The sequence below is a fragment of the Catharus ustulatus genome, chromosome 27, assembly GCF_009819885.2.
Source record: "Catharus ustulatus isolate bCatUst1 chromosome 27, bCatUst1.pri.v2, whole genome shotgun sequence".
NCBI lineage: Eukaryota > Metazoa > Chordata > Aves > Passeriformes > Turdidae > Catharus > Catharus ustulatus.
The window spans coordinates 3,328,101-3,349,420 of NC_046247.1; the positions used below are offsets into that span (position 1 = coordinate 3,328,101).

At 48.8% G+C, this 21,320-nt stretch overlaps 1 protein-coding gene across 2 annotated transcripts in view; it reads left to right on the top strand.

Annotated features, from left to right (window-relative positions):
* The first annotated feature begins 2,256 nt into the window (after positions 1 to 2,256).
* LRRTM4 (leucine rich repeat transmembrane neuronal 4) overlaps positions 2,257 to 21,320 on the top strand; it is a 201,139-nt gene continuing 182,075 nt past the window's right edge. The window contains exons 1-2 of one of the 2 annotated variants that reach the window (XM_033081269.1): positions 2,257 to 3,212; positions 5,105 to 6,651. In XM_033081269.1, coding sequence (XP_032937160.1) covers positions 3,209 to 3,212; positions 5,105 to 6,651 — 1,551 coding nt within the window. In that variant the 5' untranslated portion in view covers positions 2,257 to 3,208. Of the gene's footprint in view, positions 3,213 to 5,104; positions 6,701 to 21,320 lie in introns of both variants that reach the window. The other variant, XM_033081270.2, reaches the window with a different exon arrangement.

The following is a 21,320-nucleotide window of genomic DNA, read 5'->3' on the forward strand; positions in this document are numbered from 1 at the left end:
TCCCAGATCTGGCAGAGTTTCAAATGGACCCATCCTGGAGAATTATCAATCCAAGATGGAATAAATAACTGCACGCTTCAGCTTTTACATTCATTGGGAATAATAAATATGAATTCCTGCTCCAGTGCTCCTGGCTGTGATGCAGATGGGGTTAACTGAGATATGGGAAAGGTATTTTCAACATCCCTTATGATAATTAAGTTCTGAATCTTGTTTGAGGGAGTTGTGTGTGCTGCTGTCCAATCCAGAATAAAAATAGTGATTAATGATGATATTTTTCATATGCAAATGAATATCTGATCTATAGGTAGCGACAAATTGTCATAACAGAACAAACCAAGCAAGGGTTTTTATTCAGGAGTGAATATTTATGCAGTGTGGGTGCAGACGCAGTCTGGATGCAGATATAGGGGAGGACAGGTTGGTTTCTGTGGATTGTTTTGTGGATTATTATTTGTTTTGTTGGAATGGAGTTGAACTCTTGACCCATCCTGTGTCCCAATCTTTTTCCTGCTCCTTCAGAGGGCTGGATCCTGGGGTAACTCCATCTGGGATGGATTGCAGGGGCAAGCAGTGAGCCAGGAATGAGGAATTACAATGGAAGGGCTGGGATCTGACCTTGAGATTTGTGCACTTTGCATTTTTGGTACAGAGTGGGGTCATCAATGGCACACAGGCACCCCCAGAGATCCAGGCTGTGAAATGCTGAGCAGGGAGTTCCTGGGCCACAGTAGGAAATGTTATAAATATTTTAAAATTAAATAACGCACGATGGTTGGCTCATGACTGACTTTATAAAGCACTGCCACCATTTTGGCAGCTGAAGTGGGATTTGGGCAGGGAATTATTCCTCAAATAACTAATGGGGGTGTTTAGCACAGGGAGGGATGGAAATGGCAGAAATATCACAAATATCCGAATTTTAGGAACTGCTAAAGCTGTTCATAACAGTCCAGTTCTGCCCTCTGAACAACCCGAGTGCCTGAGCCAGAAATGATCCCTGAGGGATCCTGGACCTGCCCTGAGCATTCAATTCCTTGCAGCTCCTGGGTAAAGAGGCTCCCAGAACCAGCTCAGGGAGCTCCTGCTGCCCCTGCCCTGTTCCACATCCCTCTGACACCTTCCTGGTGAGCTGGGAATTAACCCAGTCCTGGTGAGCTGGGAATTAATTCAGTCCTGGTGAGCTGGGAATAACCCATCCCTGGTGAACTGGGAATAACCCATCCCTGGTGAACTGGGAATAACCCATCCCTGGTGAGCTGGGAATTTACCCATTCCTGGTGAACTGGGAATTAACCTAACCCTGGTGAACTGGGAATTAACCCAGTCCTGGTGAACTGGGAATAACCCATCCCTGGTGAGCTGGGAATTTACCCATTCCTGGTGAACTGGGAATTAACCTAACCCTGGTGAACTGGGAATTAACCCAGTCCTGGTGAGCTGGGAATAACCCATCCCTGGTGAACTGGGAATTAACCCAATCCTGGTGAACTGGGAATAACCCAGTCCTGGTGAGCTGGGAATAACTCAGCCCTGGTGAACTGGGAATTAACCCAGTCCTGGTGAGCTGGGAATTAACCCAGCCCTGGTGCAGTGGGAATTAACCTAACCCTGGTGAACTGGGAGTTAACCTAACCCTGGTGAACTGGGAATAACCAAACCCTGGTGAGCTGGTAATTTACCCATCCCTGGTGATCTGGGCATTAACCCATCCCTGGTTAACTGGGAATTTACCCATCCCTGGTGATCTGGGCATTAACCCATCCCTGCCGAGGTGTCACAGCCCGGGTCACAGCCCGAGTCCAGGGCTGGTCCCTGCAGGATCCCGGCTCCAGCACCGGAGAGGAGCTCCGGAAAAAAGGTGTCACTGATCTGCAGCTTCAGTTCTGCCTTGTTTATCAAAGTCAGTGTTTTCCTGACTAAAAGGCACTTAGATTTAAAAAGAAAAAAATTACTGGCTACGAGGCACGGGAATTAACCCTGTCCCAGCCATAGCAGGACACGAAGTGTTTACATTTGGAGTTGCTGCCTGCAGTCAAAACAAATGCCTTTTGTGGGGATGATCGGAGTGATCACAGCCCCTGCCCCTCGACCCTGTACCGAGACTCTCACTTTTAACCTGCAAACATTCCTTTTCCAGCCCTCTCCTCCCCCGGGAATACAGAAAGGAAAAAAAAAAAAAAAAAAAAAAAAAGAACAGTTTAGAATTTGCCCAAGCCAAATACACAGGTCAGGTGGATTAGAGCGAGCTCAGGCTGGCAAATCCCAAGGGCAGCAGGTGTTTTGTTTGGCGTCTCTGCCCGAAAATCCCGCACCACAAACATTGCACAACCCGCAGGGGTCTGCCGGGGGAGCACGGCGGGCAAGGCAATGCTGTGTCTTTAATTTTCTTTCGCGAGGGAAGCGAAGTCTGCAGAGCCATGACAGCCTCGCTTGTTCAGCCCTCAATGCGCGTTGGGTTTTCTCCAGTGGAGGGCACTCGGTGTTGCACAAACTCCAGCCTCGGCACCCACCAGCTCCGGAGCATCATCGCTCTCTGGAAAGCCTCGGAATTAGACGAGAGCTGCCTCTCAGCACAGCTACAAAACACTTTAAACCCGACCAGCTAGATGGATAAGCCGAGCCTGCGGGGCTGCTGAGCCGGGTCTGGCACAGCACGGGAGGCCCAGCCGGAGGAGGATGGATCGCTGTGCCCGGCGATGGCAAAAAGCGGCAGAATGAGGGATGCCAGGCGGCGGCACAGCTTTGGTCCTTCCTCACAGAGAAGTTGGTTCGTCTCCATCACCCGCTCCGGCTTTTCTCGCCGATTGCCACTTCACGCCGCCGGCTCTCCGATGACTTCCACAATGGCTCTCAGAGCTTAGAGTCCCTCCCTACCCCCCCACACTCCCCCCATCCTTCGTCCTGCCTTCCCCACCCCCAACCCCTTCCCTACCCTTTCCCTTCCTCATCCCCAAAATTCTCGCCGGTCCTCTCCGGGGAACTTTGTGGGGTTCCTGGCAGGCACGCTGGATGGCGGCGGGGCGAGTGCCAGCCGGGCTGTGACATGAAGATGCTGCTGGTTTAAAGCGAAGGAACCGGTTTGGAAAAAGAGAGAGAGAGAGAGAGGCGAAGGGAAAAAAAAAAAAAAAAAAAAAAAAAGTGGGGGGAAGAGAGAGGAGAAAACAGCTGGAGGAAGGCGAAGGAGGAGGTTATTGATGACAAAAGGATGGGTGAGTGAACTTTTGTGGTTTGTTTGCTGGCACAGCTGCAGCTGTGGGGTGGATTTTGCAGCTGGATTATTCGGCGGCGGCGGGGGGGCAGCGGGAGGCAGCGGCAGCAGCGCTGCCAGGTGACTCAGGCTCGCTGCTCTTGCCTTTGTGTTTTCAGCCTTGTCCCCCTCTCCAGGCACACACACACACACACACACCTGGCTGAATTCCTGCCCCGAGCCAGGCAAAACCCCCGCAGCCAAACCCGTGTCCCCGCACCCGGCTCCGGGAGCTGCGGCGGTGCCCGGCTCCCCAAATCCCCCAAATTCCCCAAATCCCCCAAATTCCTCAAATCCCCCAAACCCCCGACCCCCGGCACCATCCGGGCTGCCGGTGCCACTTTGCAGGATGTGGGAAGCTAAAGGGAGGGAGGGGGGAGTTGTTTCGTGCTTAGGTGGTTTTGAAGAGGCTGAAAAGATGCCCCTGGTACCTCTGCTACATTTCCAGCAGTCATTTGCCAGTCGGGGTTTTTTTCCGAGTGTGACAGGTTTATTCCACTCCTTCCTTCCCCAGCCCCCGAGTCTGTAACAGCCAGAACATTTATCTAGAGCTGGCTGCTGCTGGCGAAGAGAACGGAGCAAAAAAATGAGGATTTAAATTGCAAAATCTACCCATGAAAAGTGGAAGGCAGGGGCATTCTAAATCAGGAATTATTTTTTGCAGATTGCCCCTTGGTTTAAAATTGGATTAAAGACCTGCAGCGCTGGGTTGGTTTTGTGTGTGCGTGGCAAATAATAAGGTGATTATTTATCAAGGAGATATGAGCCCTTGAAATATTTCCTGTTGGAAGAATGCATTTTCATTCTCAGCAAGGCTGCAACTCTGGACAGAGACAGCAGCCCTAAAATTATTCCAGGCGTGCAGATGGGTGTTGGGGGTTCTGACACCCCCTCCACGCCCTCTCATCATTATTCAGGATTCTATATATTCAATTATTACATATGTCCTCACATCCAGCACTGCTGCTGCATGACAAACAGGACATCTTAAAGGCAAACCCTTAAAATCAATCAGGAGAGAGGAATTGAAGGAGAACTATCCCCCTTTAAACTTTCTGGGTTTTCTGCTATCTGGAAGTGTTGGGGTGGGTATTTTCGTCATCTGCTGGATTAATTGAAATTAATAATGGTTTAGGTATTCACAACCATATGTGCATAATTTTAAATGAGCAGTGGTTCATTTGAAAGGAATCCATCTCCTATTTTTACCTGGCATTGGGGTCCCATGCCAGCATTCCTGTAAGGATGAACTTTGTTTCTCTGCATCTATTTCTGTATTTTAGGTACATAAAACCCATGAGTTTTACTTAAACTTACTCTTAAATCCGAATCACTCAGTCCAAAAAGCAAAACCTTTACTTAGTGCTTCATTTGACAATAAATGCACATTATAAAGATGGATATCAAACTTCAGGAGAAGTAGATCTCACTCTTCCTGGGGTAATCTGGAGGGGCTGCACTTGCAGTTGCTCTCCTTGAGGAACACGTTGAGCAGCACGTAGGAGCAGAGCTCTGGCTCATTTCCTCTCCAGCACTATGGAGCATCCAGCACAGTGACTTGACAAATATGTTTATTGTTGAAACCTCGGCACGGAGCGCTGAGGACACCCCAGCTCCTGGCAGAGCCGGGGGACAGGAGCCCAGCCGGGCTCCCGGTGCTCCTGGGGGAGGCTGCTGCTGGTGGGGGCAGCAGAGATGGCCAGGCAGGCACTCCGAGGATTTGCACCACAAAGGGTCGAGGCAGGAGCAGAACAGGTTGTCTCCCAAATCCCCCCCGGAGCCCCCAGTGACGCGGGATCTGCCGATTTATCCGCAAGCCTTTCCAACGGCCCTTCTCCCTTTCGGATGTTGCAGGTGTCCAGGTGATCAAGCAGCGGGGAGGCTCCAGGGCGCTGCTGGGGCTGCTCGCCCTGGCGCTGCTGCTGGGGCTGGCGGGCGCCCAGCGTGCCTGCCCCAAGAGCTGCCGCTGCGATGGCAAGATCGTGTACTGCGAGTCGCACGCCTTCCGGGACATCCCCCACAACATCTCCGGCGGCTCCCAGGGCTTGTCCCTGCGCTACAACAGCATCCAGAAGCTCAAATCCCACCAGTTCGCCGGCCTCAATCAGCTCATATGGCTCTACCTGGACCACAACTACATCAGCTCCGTGGATGAGGACGCCTTCCAGGGCATCCGCCGGCTCAAGGAGCTGATCCTGAGCTCCAACAAAATCACCCACCTGCACAACAAGACCTTCCACCCCGTGCCCAACCTCCGCAATCTGGACCTGTCCTACAACAAGCTGCAGGTGCTGCAGGTGGAGCAGTTCAAGGGCCTGCGCAAGCTCCTGATCCTGCACCTGAGGTCCAACTCGCTGAAAACCGTCCCCATCCGCGTGTTCCAGGACTGCCGCAACCTCGACTTCCTGGATCTGGGCTACAACCGCCTGCGGAGCTTGTCCCGCAACGCCTTTGCCGGCCTTTTGAAGTTGACAGAGCTCCACTTGGAGCACAACCAGTTTTCTAAGATCAATTTTGCCCACTTCCCGCGGCTCTTCAACCTCCGCTCCATTTACTTGCAGTGGAATAGGATCCGCTCCATCAGCCAGGGCTTGACGTGGACCTGGAGCTCCTTGCACAACTTGGATTTATCGGGCAACGACATCGCAGGGGTAGAGCCCGGCACCTTCCAGTGCCTGCCCAACCTGCAAAAGCTCAACCTGGATTCCAACAAACTCACCAACATCTCCCAGGAAACCATCAACACGTGGATCTCGCTCATCTCCATCACTCTGTCCGGGAATATGTGGGAATGTACTCGAAGCATTTGCCCCCTGTTTAATTGGCTTAAGAATTTCAAGGGAAATAAGGAGAGCACCATGATCTGTGCAGGCCCCAAACACATCCAGGGCGAGAAGGTGAGCGACGCCGTGGAAACCTACAACATCTGCGCCGAAATCCAGGTGGTGGCTACAGAAAGGCCCTACCAGGCTCCCAAAACCCCCCAGAGACCCGTGGTCATCCCCAAACCCACCGTTTCCAAACTGGAAAGCCACCAGCCCACCTCCGCCGTGCCCAGCCCTTCGGCAGACATCCCGACGCCCGCGGTGGAGCCGGAATACGAGCACGTGTCCTTCCACAAGATCATCGCGGGCAGCGTGGCCCTCTTCCTCTCCGTGGCCATGATCCTGCTGGTCATCTACGTGTCCTGGAAGCGTTATCCCGCCAGCATGAAGCAGCTCCAGCAGCACACGCTCATGAAGAGGCGCAGGAAAAAGGCGCGGGAGTCGGAGAGGCAAATGAACTCCCCTTTGCAGGAATATTACGTGGACTACAAGCCAACAAACTCTGAGACCATGGATGTATCCGTTAATGGATCTGGGCCCTGCACCTACACCATCTCTGGCTCCAGGGAATGCGAGGTATGAACCATGATCCTCCTAAAACCATTTCAGCTGCTGGGAAGGAGAGGTAAATGTTCGAAGCTCTTGAGGTTATCTCTAAATATTAGAAAGATTAATGAGATTTTGTTCTTTTTTTTTTCGTTCCCTGCTTTGGGGTTTGCTCTGTGGAAGGTTCTCTCGTGTTAAATGACAACAGGCAGGGAAGGGATGGTGATTATTTTGAATAATTAAGACTTATTAAAAAAGCGATTAAGTTGGAGTCAACAACTGTGATAAGGCATCTGGAGTGTTGTTCTCCTCCTGTTTGCACCCATTTGATGAGCTCTGGCTACAGGAGAATCCCATTTTTAATGGATTGGTAGATACAGAGGAGCTTAAGAGCCTTTTCTGGTTTATAACTAAATATGGAAACCTCTTTTCCTCCAGTCCCCACATCAAAATCTTGAGGGGTTTATGGCCCATTTAATGATAATGCCAAAGATTTCCTGCATTTCTGATCTGGTTCAGGAGCAAACCAGGGGACAACAGGACTGCAGCAGGATCTTGGAGTTGTTTTCCTGGAGCAGGAGCACAGAGGCTCCTCTGGACGTGAGCCTTTGTCAAACAGCACATTTGCAAATGTCTGGGTTGGGAGAAGGGGATTCTTGGAGGGTTTAATTCCATTTCAGTGGTCAGTGGAGGCTTAGACAGCCTTGCTGGAGTTGATTTCCACAACCTTCAGGCCATGGCAGGATTTGACCCAGCAGCATAGCCAGGAAAAGCTCTCAGCTCTTCTCTTCTGCTGTCCAGCTTTGCAAGGAAATTCCAAATTGTTCTGTTGCTCTCCTGCCCATGACTCCACGGCTGTGGGTGCAGGGGATGGGTTTGCTTGGAATGCTGCTGCTTGTTCAGGGCTGGCAAAGGAGGATTTGCACAATTCCACTACAGTCCTGGTCACTTAACCCTGCTGTGATGTGGCACCAGGTGGACTTTGCTTCCTTGGTTGTGGATGTTCTGTCTGAGAGTGTTTCCTGTGCCTGCTGGAGCTTATTCCCAGCCCTTTGTGCAGGCTGGGATTGGCTGTGGGAATTCTGAGCCCTGGCTTTGGCACCCAGGTGCTGTGGGAGGTGTGGTGAAGATGAGCAGAGTGGGATCTGCAGTTTCTGGGATCTGGATTGTTCCAAACCAGTGTTTGCATTCTCTGACAATGGGAACCTTTGAGAGGTTTCATATTTGGCACCTGAAATCCCAGATGGTTTGGACTGTGCAGTTAAGGGCAAGGAGGAAAGATGCAGTGGTTTGGGGTTGCTTTTTTGGAGCAGTGTTGTGTTCAGAACAGAAAACCACCTGCCCTGTTCCCGTCATCGCTCCAGGAAAACGCAGGATGAAGGTGTGTGGTTTGCTTTATTCACTGTACCAGCACAAGTAGAAAATGAGTGATGTTCCAGCTCTTTTGAATTTCCCCTGGCTGTCACAAAGAGCGTTGGAAGGCTCTGTCTGTTCACACTCAGGTTTAACACCACTGAGGTTTCATTTACTTAAGCGAACATTTCATTAAAATGTCGTTTAATTTACTCCATGGTGGTAAACAGATGAATGTGCTCATCATAACCGAGCATCCAGGTAATGACACCATCATCCCCGATGCACTTTGGATCAGAGAAGATAGGGAGGATGTCTGGGAGACTGGAATTTGGATAATTTGGATTACAGCAGGTGATTTCGAGGTCCAAGAGGTGCAGTGTGGTGTAATTCCCCCAGGTGGCTGTGGTTGTTACACACAGCACTGAACACCAGCAGCTCACCTGGGCTCCAGGTGCTGTGGCAGCACCACAACACTTTCATTTGGGCTAAATTAAACTGAGGACAACTCTGCAGGACCGAGGGGGGGGGTTGTGACCCCCGGTGTAAATCAGCCTGTGCAGGATGCCCCAGAGCTGTGTCTGACAGGTCACTCTGTGCTCGTGTCCTTATTGAACATCCAGGGGCTCTTTGCATGCTCTGAGACTAATAAATAACAGAGAATAATGAAGACTTCAGGAGATGGAAAGCAGATCATTGAAGGCACATGTAGCAACCCAAAGCCCCCACTGAAATCCTGTCTTCAGCTTGGATTTGACATTCTGCGTCTCCATAGCTACAAGGTTCCACTTGTAAAAGGAGAGATATTCACTGTACAGCACTTAAAAATGGTAAAAAATCCCCTTGTAGAGTCTTCAGCAGAAAGGGTTTGTGTTTGGTGAAAAAAAATAGGAAATGGAGCCTCTCTTTGTTTCCCAATTTACCTATACTTGTGGAAAACTATTATTTATGTAGGTGTGATGCAGCTCAGGCCCATCCTCCACTGGGGCTGCCTGGCTCATTCCCTGTGCTCAGCCTGAGGTTTCTCCCAAAAAAAGAAGCCCTTGGAGGGGAGAGGAGTGCCTGGATACCTTGTGAGGGCAGGCAGGCTCCAGGACTCATGGCTCAGCAGCTGATGGATTTTAATTCTTTCAGCAATATTTTGTCTGCTCTCGGGTTCACCCCCCGTGCTGGGGGCAGCTGAGGGTCCACCAATGGTTTGGGGAAGGGTGATGGGTCGGTTCCACTTGAACTGGGCAAGGAAGGAGATGCTGATGTGCTGGGGTGGTGGGGTGGTTTTTGAGCTCAGGTGAGCAGAGCTGGGACCTTCCCAGGGCTCATTCTGGGTGTGTGGAAGCCTCCAGCTCATCTCACCCACAAACCATGGCAGAGGAATAACGTGCTGAGGTATTTCCATGGGTTTTATTCCTCCACAGCAGCTCCAGGGATGGTGTTTTTTAAAATTCCATGAGCATCCAGCAGAGGCCCAGAGGTGAGAGCTGCCTGGAGCAGGGCAGTGCAGCTGTGCTTTGTGGGGCTGCTTTTCCCTGTCCCTGTGTCAGGAATTATTCCTTGTGCTGGGGACAGGCAGCCAAAGGCAGGCTGGCTGCAAACAGGAGCGACTTTGGCAGCAGTGGGATTATAATCACTGACACCTGGCCTGTGCTCCTCTCTTTAGTCTCTTGGCAAGGCTTGCTAAAATAACTGGATGCTCCTGATTTTGGCTCTGGCCATCCAGTTAGCAGAGTGCTGCTCCCTCAGCCTGGGATTTGCTTTGTGCATCTCCCTCCCTCTCATTTTCCCATTTATTTGTACGTTTGCTGGAGATCTGGAAGCTGTAAAAAGAGATTTTGTGAAGCCAGCTCTGGTATTCTGCATTTCATGCATATCACACTCACAGGATATCTGGGAATGGCTGGCTGGGAAGGTGGTGTGGGGAGAAGGAAAATGTTTCTGTCTCCTGGAAGGTCATGCTGTCCCCTTTCCAGGCTGGCAGGGACAAAACAAACACCAGGCAGACAGTGGTGAACAGCTTTTTGTGTGACACTGAGCGCTGTGAGGTCGCTTTTTACACCTCTCCTTCTCCATGTCTGGCGCACCCCGTGGATAAACAGCCACCTGTTCACACAGGGACACAGGAGTGAGAACAGGGCTGGTTGTCACTTGTGTTCACACCTTTTAAATCACACACACACAACACCTTCAGCTGGAATTCTGCTTCTTCCCCTCTTTCCATTGGGCAGAAGGACATGGAAAAAGGAATTAAACATATGCAGGCTTGGTGGGCTGCTGCACACCTTCTTCTGGGCCTAGCTTAAAGGGAAATGTTGGCATGCTGGTTTTATTATTTACTTATTAAACATCGTGGTGCTGCTTGGAACAAGAAAACAAAGAGGATAAACCAGAATAGTTTCCATCTGGTTCAGGTGGGTTCCAGTTCTGTAACTCAGCATTAAAAGGGGTGCCTGGGGGCTCACTCTGAGCTCAGGGGGTGTTGTGACCTCACAGGAGAAATCACTCAAGGACTGCCTGAATTTTACATTTTAAAAATTCCTTTAAGAGCAGTGGTTGCATTTGCTTTGGTCATTTTGTTTGTGAGGGGTTTGTGAGAAATGCTGAGCAGGGATGTGTTCATGGTTGAGCTGTGAGTCCATCAGAGCTTGGGGGAATGGGAAGGGAGATCCACAGGTGGGACACTGCAAAGAGCAGGACCTGGAGGTGAGGAGGGAGGAGAATGGGAGCAGAAGCTCCTCATTAACCCTTTGTGCTCACTGCAGCACTGGGAGCTCCTGTCCAGGACACAGCAGGATGGGCACTGCAAAATGAACTTTTCTGCTCCTTCTGTGCTGGGGCTCCTCTCCTCTCTCTCCTCTCCTCTCCTCTCCTCTCCCTCCTCCTCCCTCCTCTCCTCTCCTCTCCTCTCCTCTCCTCTCCCTCTCCTCTCCTCCTCTCCTCTCCTCTCCTCTCCTCTCCTCTCCTCTCCTCTCCTCTCCTCTCCTCTCCTCTCCTCTCCTCTCCTCTCCTTCCTCTCCTCTCCTCTCCTCTCTCTCCTCTCCTCTCCTCTCCTCTCCCTCTGTGATTGTGGATCCCAAATTTGTGTTGGGCTGTGAGCTGAGGGTGAATCAGCCCAAGGCAAGCCCCAAGCCCTGGGTTGGTGTGGGGAGGGTCAGGACAGGACAAGGTGACAGTGCTGCTCCTCAGAGCTCTGCCTGCAGAGGAGCAGCTCACAGAAGGTGCATTTTAGAAATCATTCAATCATAAAATGGTTTGGATGGAAGGAACCTTTCAGTTCACCCTGTGCCACCCTGTGCTCCAAGACCCAACCTGGACATTCCAGGGACGAGCAGTTTTAACCACTCTGAGCCTTTATTTGCCCTTGGCATTGCAAACAAACCCCAGTCTAAGGGAAACTGTGCTGGAGAGGCACCAGCCACGTAGCAAGAAATGCACAGGGGGCAAAATTTCCCTGGGCTCAGCACTTGTGCAGTGTGAGAGCTCCCAAAGATGTTCCCAAAATGGACTGGCCGTGTTTCCGGCGGAGCTGAGCCAGCTGTGCCTCCTGCAGCAATTGAGGGCTGCAGATTTGGAGAGGAAACGCAGGAGGATGTGGAACACTTCTGAAACTCTTACTCGGAGCTTCCTCTGGTGCCTGGCTGAGAGAGGAGCTCGTCAGGGATTTGGGGTTGGGATACAGGTGCTGCTGAGACCTCGGATGTGGATTGTCTGGGATAATGCAGAGCTCAGAGGCAAAGGAGTTGAACCCACCTCTCCCAAATTCTTCTGAGCTTGGGAGCTTCCCTGAGCAGATTCCAGGCATTGCATTTGCTGTCCTGAGGCTGACAGCTCATTAACAGAGCTCTGTAATTGCTGTGGATTCCCAGCCTCAGGCACAATGTCCAGCTGGGATCATCCTCCCTCTGCTTCCTCTTCACCTTTTTTCCTTCTTGCCCAAATGTTGCCACTTCCCAGAACCTTCGTGGTTTAAGTTGTGCCCCGTGAGGGTGCTCAAATGGAGAGGCTGCTGCACTGAAGAGCTTTGTACAAGAGAGGAGGACACTTGTGATTCCTGCTGCATTCCTGGTGAGGGATTCCTGCACTCCTGGAATGGTGACTGATGCCCTTTTCCCTCTCCATCCCTCTTCTCCTTGCTCTTCCCCCTTCCCCTGCCTTTGCTTGCACCCTGTGATGTGCTGGCAGTGTTTTAGGGAGGAGAAAGGAATGGATTGTGGTGGAGCTCACACCAGCAGGGACAACACCCATGGAACTGGGGAAGGAATATCTTCAATTGTGGGTTTGAAGTTTGGACACACACAAAATACCAGGCACAGGCTGGGAGGGGCAAACAATTTTATTATTTCCTGCTGCTGGAAACGTTCCTGAGACTTCTGGATAATAGAGCTGACATGAGTCTGGGAATTTTCCCTGAATTCCAGTGGCTGCAGTGGCACAGAGCAGGCTGGGAATAACCAGGACTTTGCTCTGCTCCTGGACATTCCTTTGGACCATCTGCCCCAGGCAGAAGACACCTCCAGGCTCCAGATCCCTTGGGATTGTGGTTCAGGCCCTGGAGAAGCTGCTGGTGCCATTGGAATTCTCAGTATCTCCCAGCACTGGAAGTGTGCATCCTTCCACCCTGTTATCCATGGTGGAAACGCTGTGACATGAGAAATGTGTGTGAGAAATCCATTTACAGCCCTCCCTGCACCCAGGACTGCCATTCCCAGGCAGGAATTCCAGAAACGTCTGACACTGCTCAGCTTTTCTCACCTCTGCCCCTTGTGCAGCCACACGAGCTCAGATCTCCTCTGGAATCTTCCCACCTCCACTAAAAGATGAGGGGATCAGTGCTGGGCTTTCCAGGGAGCTGCCAGCTCTGCCCCAGGCTGCAGAATTCCGCTTTGTTGAGCTGTAGGGCACAGGGAAGGGATGACAGCAGAGGCTATTTCCCCTTTGCCTTTTTAATTAACAATAGGAATCTCTTCGTGGCAGATGGATCACTCCTGGTGTTGTCATGGGCAATGGATTGGGAATTCCAAGAAGAGAGAAGGAAGGCCAGAAATTGCTGATTCTCTCTGATTTCTCACCTCTGTGCATGTCCAGCCACAGCAAAACTCCCCCTCTGTTTCTCAGCTCAAATATCGATTTCTTTTGGGGTTCTTTAGATACATGTGGATAAAATTGGCTGGGACAGGAGCTGGCAGGGCAGAGTCTCCTCAAGGCTCTGTGGTTGTGTCTCCATCCATGGGCAACTTCCTACAACAAGGATTTGGGGATGCTGAAGCTTCTGTTTTGTTTTCTATTCTTTGTGGGACCTTCTTTCCATTCACACTTTAATTCTCAGAACTTGTGAGATAAGGAACATTCTCCTGATTTCTCCTACATCACATACTTGATAATCTTAAGCACAATCTCTTTGCTCTGAAGATTCCTTTTTTTCCCCTGTTCTTTCACCAAGACAATTTTATTCAGTTTCCTCTGAAATGCACAGTAACAAAAAGAAAAGATAATATTTGTGGGTTTAGGCTGTGCTGAAAACCAACATGATCAGTTTGGCTGTGCTCCAAGGGGATGCTGTGTCCTTGTACAGGTGTGTGTTTTGTTCATGGGGAAGACTGATTTTATCCTTGATTTTATCCTGAGATTTGCAGGTTCTTTAGTGAAATAAAACTAATGGATATTTCCTTCCTGAGAATTTCAGAGGGGAGAAATGAGCTGGGTGTGAAACTGGAGGGGATGTGGCACATCCATGGCAGCAGCAGAGCTCAGGAACTGCAGTGGGGTGCAAAGCTTTGGGGCCAGGGCTTGCAGCTGCTCTGGAGTGGGAAATGCAATCACCAGCTCCCAGATTTGACAGGCAGTGAATGAAAGAACCACTCACAGAGCAGGAGGAGCTTTGTCATTTTTATTTCCCTCCGTGTAAACTCTGGTCAAGATTTTTGTGTGGAAGAAGTAGAATTTTCTTTATGTTATTTGGGTGTTGATCCAATCAAGAGGCAATTGATGGTGAAATATTGGAGAAACAGGATTTTCCTTTATGTTACTTCAGAGTTAATCCAATTAAAGAACAATAGTGGGTGAAAGAAGGTGAGAATTATTTGTGTTTGGGCAGCAGTGACAGCTCCCAGGTTTAATCACTGCATGGAAACACCAAAAGAGTAATTTTTGTCCCTGGAGAACAGGACACAGCAAATAATCTGAGCCAGAAAGAGGAAATGAGAGCTGAAGTGTGATTTGCTGGGAGTGGGGCAGCCCAGGATTTGGGAATGCTTTGGCTTGGGTGCTCCATCCTCAGCCCAGGGATGGAAGAGTTCAGCCCAAGGTTAGACCTGTTATAAATGAGAAACAAAAGCCTCGATATTCAGCAAAATTTAGATTGTTTTATTTTATATAAACAGAGCAGAGCAGCTGGGGAATGTGAGGGGTCACTGCCCACTCCAGGCTCCTCCAATCTTGGTTTGCAGCTTCTTCTCATTGTATGGTCCATCGTTGTAATCAATAATTTTTGGGTTTTTGCTGTCATAATTTTGCCAGGCAAGCAGTGGTGGTGGAATAAATATCTATGTAAAGTCTCTGGGAGTCAGTCCCACAGATACCATCTGGTCTGGGCAGATAAAACCAGCAGAAATTGGGAAGTTCTGCTCTTTGTAGAGAGAAAGTCATTGATCAAACAAAGGCAGGAAGTCTGATTTTGCAAAATCTATCAGATTATTGGAAAGTCTGATTTTACAAACTGGTAGCAGATACAAATTATTTAGAAACATAATATTCATAACAGGAGGATTTAAACCAGAATGATTTAATCACATTTTTCCCTCTATCAAGCATCACTTCAGACCTTTGTATTCCGGTTTATACAAACCTCAATACTTCTATGATTGACAGGAATATTTTATCAACGATCACAGAGCTCAGGTTAGACCCTGCTCCAGGGCTCCAGACCAAGGCAGGACCTGCTTGGCTCTGAGTGCAAGCTCCAGGGTGCCCCTGGGGAAGGTCAGGCTCCCTCTCTGTGTCTTGCACTCCATCCACCCAAAGCCCTTTTGATGAAGAGACTTGAGCTGTGTGGTTTTGCTCGTTTTCAGTCAGTGCTCATTAAAAATCAGCTTCTCCTCCTGAGTTCTGGCCTCTGGAAGCCCTGCTGGCTCCTCCCTGCTCCCATCCTTCACTGCCACAGCCCTTTGGATTATCTCTGGGCCATGATGGATGCTTTAAAAGGAACCAACAAGGCCATCAAATTCCTGCCCCGGTTCAACCAGCATTTGTTAATGTTCTAAATCATCCTGGGCCTGAAATGTGCTGCGTCTTAAATTTAGAACGATGTGATTGCCTAAAGCCTCTCCATGTGTTAATTAAATCATCATAATTGTGGTTTCTGGAGACTGACAGGTTATAAATAGTTTTCCTTCTCCCCCTCCTGCAATAATTGGTGGGAATGGCAGGAGAACCAGCCATTGTTCCGCTGTGCCTCTGACACTGCTCTTCCCATCCCAACCCCATTTCTCTGCCTGGCTTGATTGTCCTGAAATAATCAGCAGTGCCATCCTCAAAGGCTGCTTAATTGCCAGGCACTTCTCACATTACTGGACAAGGAGAGAAGTGCTTTTCATCATTATCCCTTTAATTCAGCGGGATGGGAGGTCAGGAGCTCGGGGTCAGGGCAGAGGTTCCCTGTACACACTCGTGACAGGACACTGAATAAACACTGACATATTTTAGTCATCGTTTTACCTCCATCTAGCCGAGATTTTGTGGAAATAGAAGCCTTGGTGCTCCGAACATCGTTTTCCTCTGTTACTGCCATGGAATGTTTGGGTTGGAAGGGACCTTAAATCCCATCCAGTGCCACCCAGGGACCAACCCAGGTGCACCAACCCAGCCTTGGACATTCCAGGGATCCAGGGACAGCCCCAGTTCCTCTGGGAATTCCATCCCACCCTTCCCCACCCTCCCAGGCAGGAATTTCTTTCCAACATCCCATCCAACCTTTCAGTTCAAAGCCATTAAAGGCAGTTTCAGTCACCTGGGCAGGTTCAGCTTTGCTGTGCAGTCACTGGAAAAAAGGCAGAGCAACCTGGTGGGATCACACCTGGTCTGGAAACAAATCCCAGTTACAGCTCAGAGCATGGAAAAGAAAATGCTACAAACCCTGAGGGTCACCAAGACTCTGTACCATCTCTCTGCTCCACTTCTGATCTCCCCCAGCTTCAGAGCAGCTCTGGCTGGAGTGTGTGGGAATGAGGCAAGGATGGGAATGGAACATCAACACCCTCCCCTGGCATTATGCACCACCCCACTGGGCAATTAGGCTCTGCTCCCCTTTCATGGGTCTGCAGCTTTTACAGCTCTAATTTGCAGAAGAAACCTCAGGCTGCTGCTCTGGATCCTCCTTCCTCTTCCAATTATCCCAGGAAACCACCCCAGTTCCTTGAGCTGTGGAGTGCTGGGATGTTGTCCTGCTGATTGGCACAACCCAAGGCTCAAGGATGTACACACTGTGGAGCCAAAAAGGTTGGAAATTGAAATGGAATTGCTTAGGTTGGAAAAATTCTGAAATAATCGAGTCCACTGCCAAGGCACCACTGATCACATCCTCAAGTGCCACATCCACACGGATTTTAAATCCCACTGGGGATGCAGACTCCAGCACTGCCTTTGTTCAATGCCTGAAAACCCTTTTGGGGAAGGAATTTCCCCTGATGTCCAAGGTGAGGCCGTTTCCTCATGATGGAGAAAGTTTCTCTGCTCAAACTCAACCCTTCTCTCCAAGGCTGGAGGATGTCCCTCCTTGCTGTGGATTTGGCAAGCAGGAGGATGCAGGCTGAGGCTGCAGGATTTGGGAGCTGTTGTAAACTCTGCTGTAATTTATTGTGAGCAGGCAAAGATCTCTTCATCACAAACTGTTGCGCTTCAAAGGAAGAAAGCAAAGCAAGGTCACGTTGACTTTCATTAGAACCTGAGCCGTGAAACCAGTCCCTGAACCTTTGAAAATCCCTCCTGTCTCGCTGTCCCTGCCCTCCCCTCCACTTATGGGGCGCCCTGCCTTTCACTGCTGCCTCTGTGGGGGCTCTGGAGCAGGGTTGGGGTTTGGCTGATGCTGCATTATGAAAGGGAAGAGCTTTGTCTGGAGCCTCCAGGGCCTCCAGCAGCGCCTGTTTTGTTCCTGCCTTAAAAGCCAGTCTGGAGAGCTCTGCTTTGTCTTGGCCAGGCATTAGCACAGGGCTGTTTAGTGCTTTTAAAACTCTATCCTATATTCAGATGCAACAGAGACTGACTTACAGCACTCAGGTGCTGCCTCGTCCCCGGAGTGAAATCCAGCGATTTCAATGGAAATTTTGCAACCATTTCTTCCCCCAGAGTTATAATTTTCTTTCTCAGAGCCTCTAAATCACACGTTAGGCTGCTGGCTTTAAAAGCCACATCAATGTCACTTGTGAAGGCAAATGAAGGCAGAGCGTGGTTCTCTACAGTGGGAACACAAATTGTACAAATCAGGAGAGGAAGGACCCACCGGCGATTTTGAATTATGAGAAATTTTTATTTGAAAACAAAATCTATGAGTATTTCCTTTGGTGTTGTTGCTTTGTTGAATATATTAAAGGTCCCAGCGTGTATAAATTCCTCAACAATCTGAGGAATTTATTAACCTCTCTCTATTTATGATTAGCTCCCAAATTCTTTCTATTAATTTTAGAGAGTGAGGTCTGGGTGCTGTTTTGCTGTAAGGTGAGGGACTGGAATTACTCACCTCAATGAGTTTTCCATGGAGGTGATAAGGAAAAAGTAGGGAAAAGTTTCATATTTCCCTGGTATTTTGCCCTGAGTCTCAAAAATTTATTGGTTAGTGAAGGTGTCCCTGCCATGGCACAGCAATGGCACTGGGTGGGCTTTAAAGTCCTTCCCAACCCCAAACCATTCCAGGATTTCCAACCCCAAGCCATTCCAGCATTTCCAACCCCAACCATTCCAGGATTCCAACCCCAAACCATTCCAGGATTTCCAACCCAAACCATTCCAGGATTCCCAACCCAAACCAGTCCAGGATTCCCAACCCCAAACCATTCCAGGATTTCCAACCCCAAACCATTCCATATTTCCAACCCAAACCATTCCATTATTCCAACCCCAAACCATTCCAGGATTCCAACCCCAAACCAGTCCATTATTTCCAACCCCAAACCATTCCAGGATTTCCAAACAAACCATTCCAGGATTTCTAACCCAAACCATTCCAGGATTTCCAACCCCAAACCATTCCAGGATTTCCAATCCCAAACCATTCCAGAATTCCCAGCCCCAAACCATTCCAGGATTTCCAACCCCCAACCATTCCAGGACTTCCAACCCCAAACCATTCCAGGATTTCCAACCCCAAACCATTCCAGGATTTCCAACCCCAAACCATTCCAGGATTCCCAACCCAAACCATTCCAGGATTTCCAACCCCCAACCATTCCAGGATTTTCTGATTGTACATAAAAATGAAGTGGGGCAGAGGCACTACCCCACCTGCTTTGCCACCTTGTCTGTCAAGGGCCACCCAAGGTGACAAATTTTGCTGTTTCCACCAGCAGCAATTTCTCTGCACTCAAAGGTGCCTCCAGAGAGTCACCTGAGGACTCACAGAGCAAACTCCACTTCCCTGATAATTTGTTCCAAAGGTTAATAACCTCCACAGCACGAAATAACTTGTCCAGCTGCTAAAATCATTCCTTTCTAAGCTCATCTGGGAGGAGGAGGAATCTGGGGTTGAGTTTCTGGCTCAGGAGAGCTCTGTGTGTTCCCCACAAACCCACGTGGGGATTTGCACGTGGGAGCAGCCCCGTTCCTGCCCCTCAAAGAAATCCCATTTCGATGGAATAATTCCATGAAAAATGATATTTATTCCTGCTGCTGATAAGAAATTCCCAGCTTGGCTCTACTTCTCCTGCTCCTTTCTCCTGTTTTGACTCAGTCTGTGACTGGGTCCTGCCTTCTTCCTTGTAGGGGCAAAATAATAAATTTCAAATTAGCAAACCAAAGCCACCACAGAGCTGTTCCCAGCTTTTTCCTTCATGGCCTTGCTCTCCCAGCTCTCTTAGACCAGAAGAAGGAACCTTTTGTGAGCCCACAACATCTCCACATTTCTCTCCATGGAACATGGCCATAATCTTGATGGGATAGTATTAAGTATGGATTTTTTTTCCATGCTATGAAATACCATTGAAGGTCAAATACCATTTAAATGCCATTTAAAGTGGTGCAATCCACATCTCCATGAAGTTGGAAGTCTCTAAGAGCTTGTGCATGCACAAATCTCTGTAACCCAAGCTCAGGATCCTGTTACCACATTCTCAGATTGGTGAGAATTCTAGGAGTTGTTCCTTTCCTTTCTTTAACAAATTATTAAATATCAGCTGTCCAAAAACTGCCTGAAGAAAAGATTCTTTCACCATCCAGACCCCAAACGTGGGAGGTTTTGGCTTCACCACACGGAATTTTGTAGTTTTGCTTTCAGTCTCCAGCTCCAGTGGGGATGTAATGATGATTATTTAATCCCACATCCATAAAAAAACAGGCTCTGGAAGGAAAGATCAGGTTTATTTTGGAATAAGTAAGTTCCAGAGCTTCTGTAAATTTAGGATTTTGGCAGTTGAGTGAGGGAAAAATGAAAGTGTTTGACAAAGACCCCAAGCCTGTCCTGTCCTGCAGAATTAACAAATTCCAGGTTGTGGGAGCTCACTAAAGATCCTTCAGGAGTCCAGGAATTGCTCCAGTTTTATTTCCTCCTTTAATTTGGGATAAGGAACAGCTGAAGGTGAAGACTGAGGAGATTTATTGTCACTGCAGGCCACAAAAAGACAGGTTGTGTGAGCACCTTGTGTTTAGAAAATCTCTTTTCCCAGAAATATCCTGGGCTTTTGACACCCCCATTAAAACTCAAACCTGCAAACTGGAAGGAGTTTGTTGCCAGGAAAACCCAACCAGCCACATCCCATGGCTGGATGTTTCCTGGGGATCATTTCTGACTAGGAAATGCTTTTTTTTCACTCTAAATAAACCCAGAGCAGTTTCAGCCAGGGCTGCTGGATGTGCTGAGCTCTCCCTGCCTCCTTCCTTCCAGCAGTGGATAAAATTCCTTCTGCTGCCACTTGGGGATGGATCCTTCAGAGACAGAAACATTTCTGTAAAAAAAATCTTCATGTGAAATCTACCTTTTAGTTTGAGACAGTACAGCAGGTTAAATCACCACTATGGAAAAAAAACAACATCCAAAAGAGGAAAAAAATATTATTCCCTTTGAAAATGTGTCAGGTTAAAAAAATGAATGGATTGTCTTCATTCCCAGCAAGTGTTAAATCCCTCCTTCACTGGGGGAGGGGTGGTGGCAGGATGGGTTTAATCTTTAATATTCAAAAAAAGGAAAAGCCTTTGAGTGATTTAACTATTCCACATTCACTATTTTAAATAATTATCAGTATTAACCCAAATTAGGAGCATCCAGCTGAATTCAAGTCAAAGGAATTAAAATAAATTAGAAACAAAACCCATACAAACCCCATAACCTTTCCCCTACCCCTTTTTTGTAATTTTATGGTTTTTATAGTCCACCTCTGGTTGTTATTTTTCATCCTGACCTGGTGGCCAGGTGAGACAAAGTAGGGGCTGGCCTCAATTCAAACTTACAGCAGCAATTAATTAGTGGCTGTGTGTACATTTTGTAAGTGGTTTAAAAGTACTGGTTAAACATTGATGAATTTTAAAGCAGGATAAGCACATAAATAAGAGGTCACATGTGATTTCTGATCATTCTTACAGCATGTATTAATTTTTTATTAATTCTGGAGAGCTGTTTATGAACTGCCTGGCACCAGCTGCAGTCAGAAAGCAAATAAAGCCCTGGGAATAGGGGAGAATTCCACAGAAACACCTCCCTCCTCCAGGGGCATCAGGAGGAGCAATCCAGGGCACAAAACACGGCTGGAGCTGGTCCCAGGGGATGCTGAGGTTGAAAGTGGAAGCTGCTGTTCCAAAATGTCCCATTTGGGATGGTTTATGTTATTCCTTTTTTTAAACACAGGAGTGGTTTTAGTTACATGGAGGTCAGAACAGCCACAAGGGGATCCCTGTGCATGAACACAGAGTTGCCTTACTAGGAGTTGTAAAGTTACTCTTTGGAGCACTTTGGAGATTTCCTGGAGAAGAGAGGTGGGAGTGACAACCTGGGCTGTCAGAGCCTCAGGCTGGTGCAAACCATGCTGAAATCTGTGTGTGCCTCGCTGCTCTTTGCAAAACGTGTCAGAGCTGGTGAATCTGGAACCTGGATTTCTGTCCTAGTTTGGAGGACAGGTGTCTGCTGAGAAAGGCAGGAGCTTCTCTTTGAAATGGAG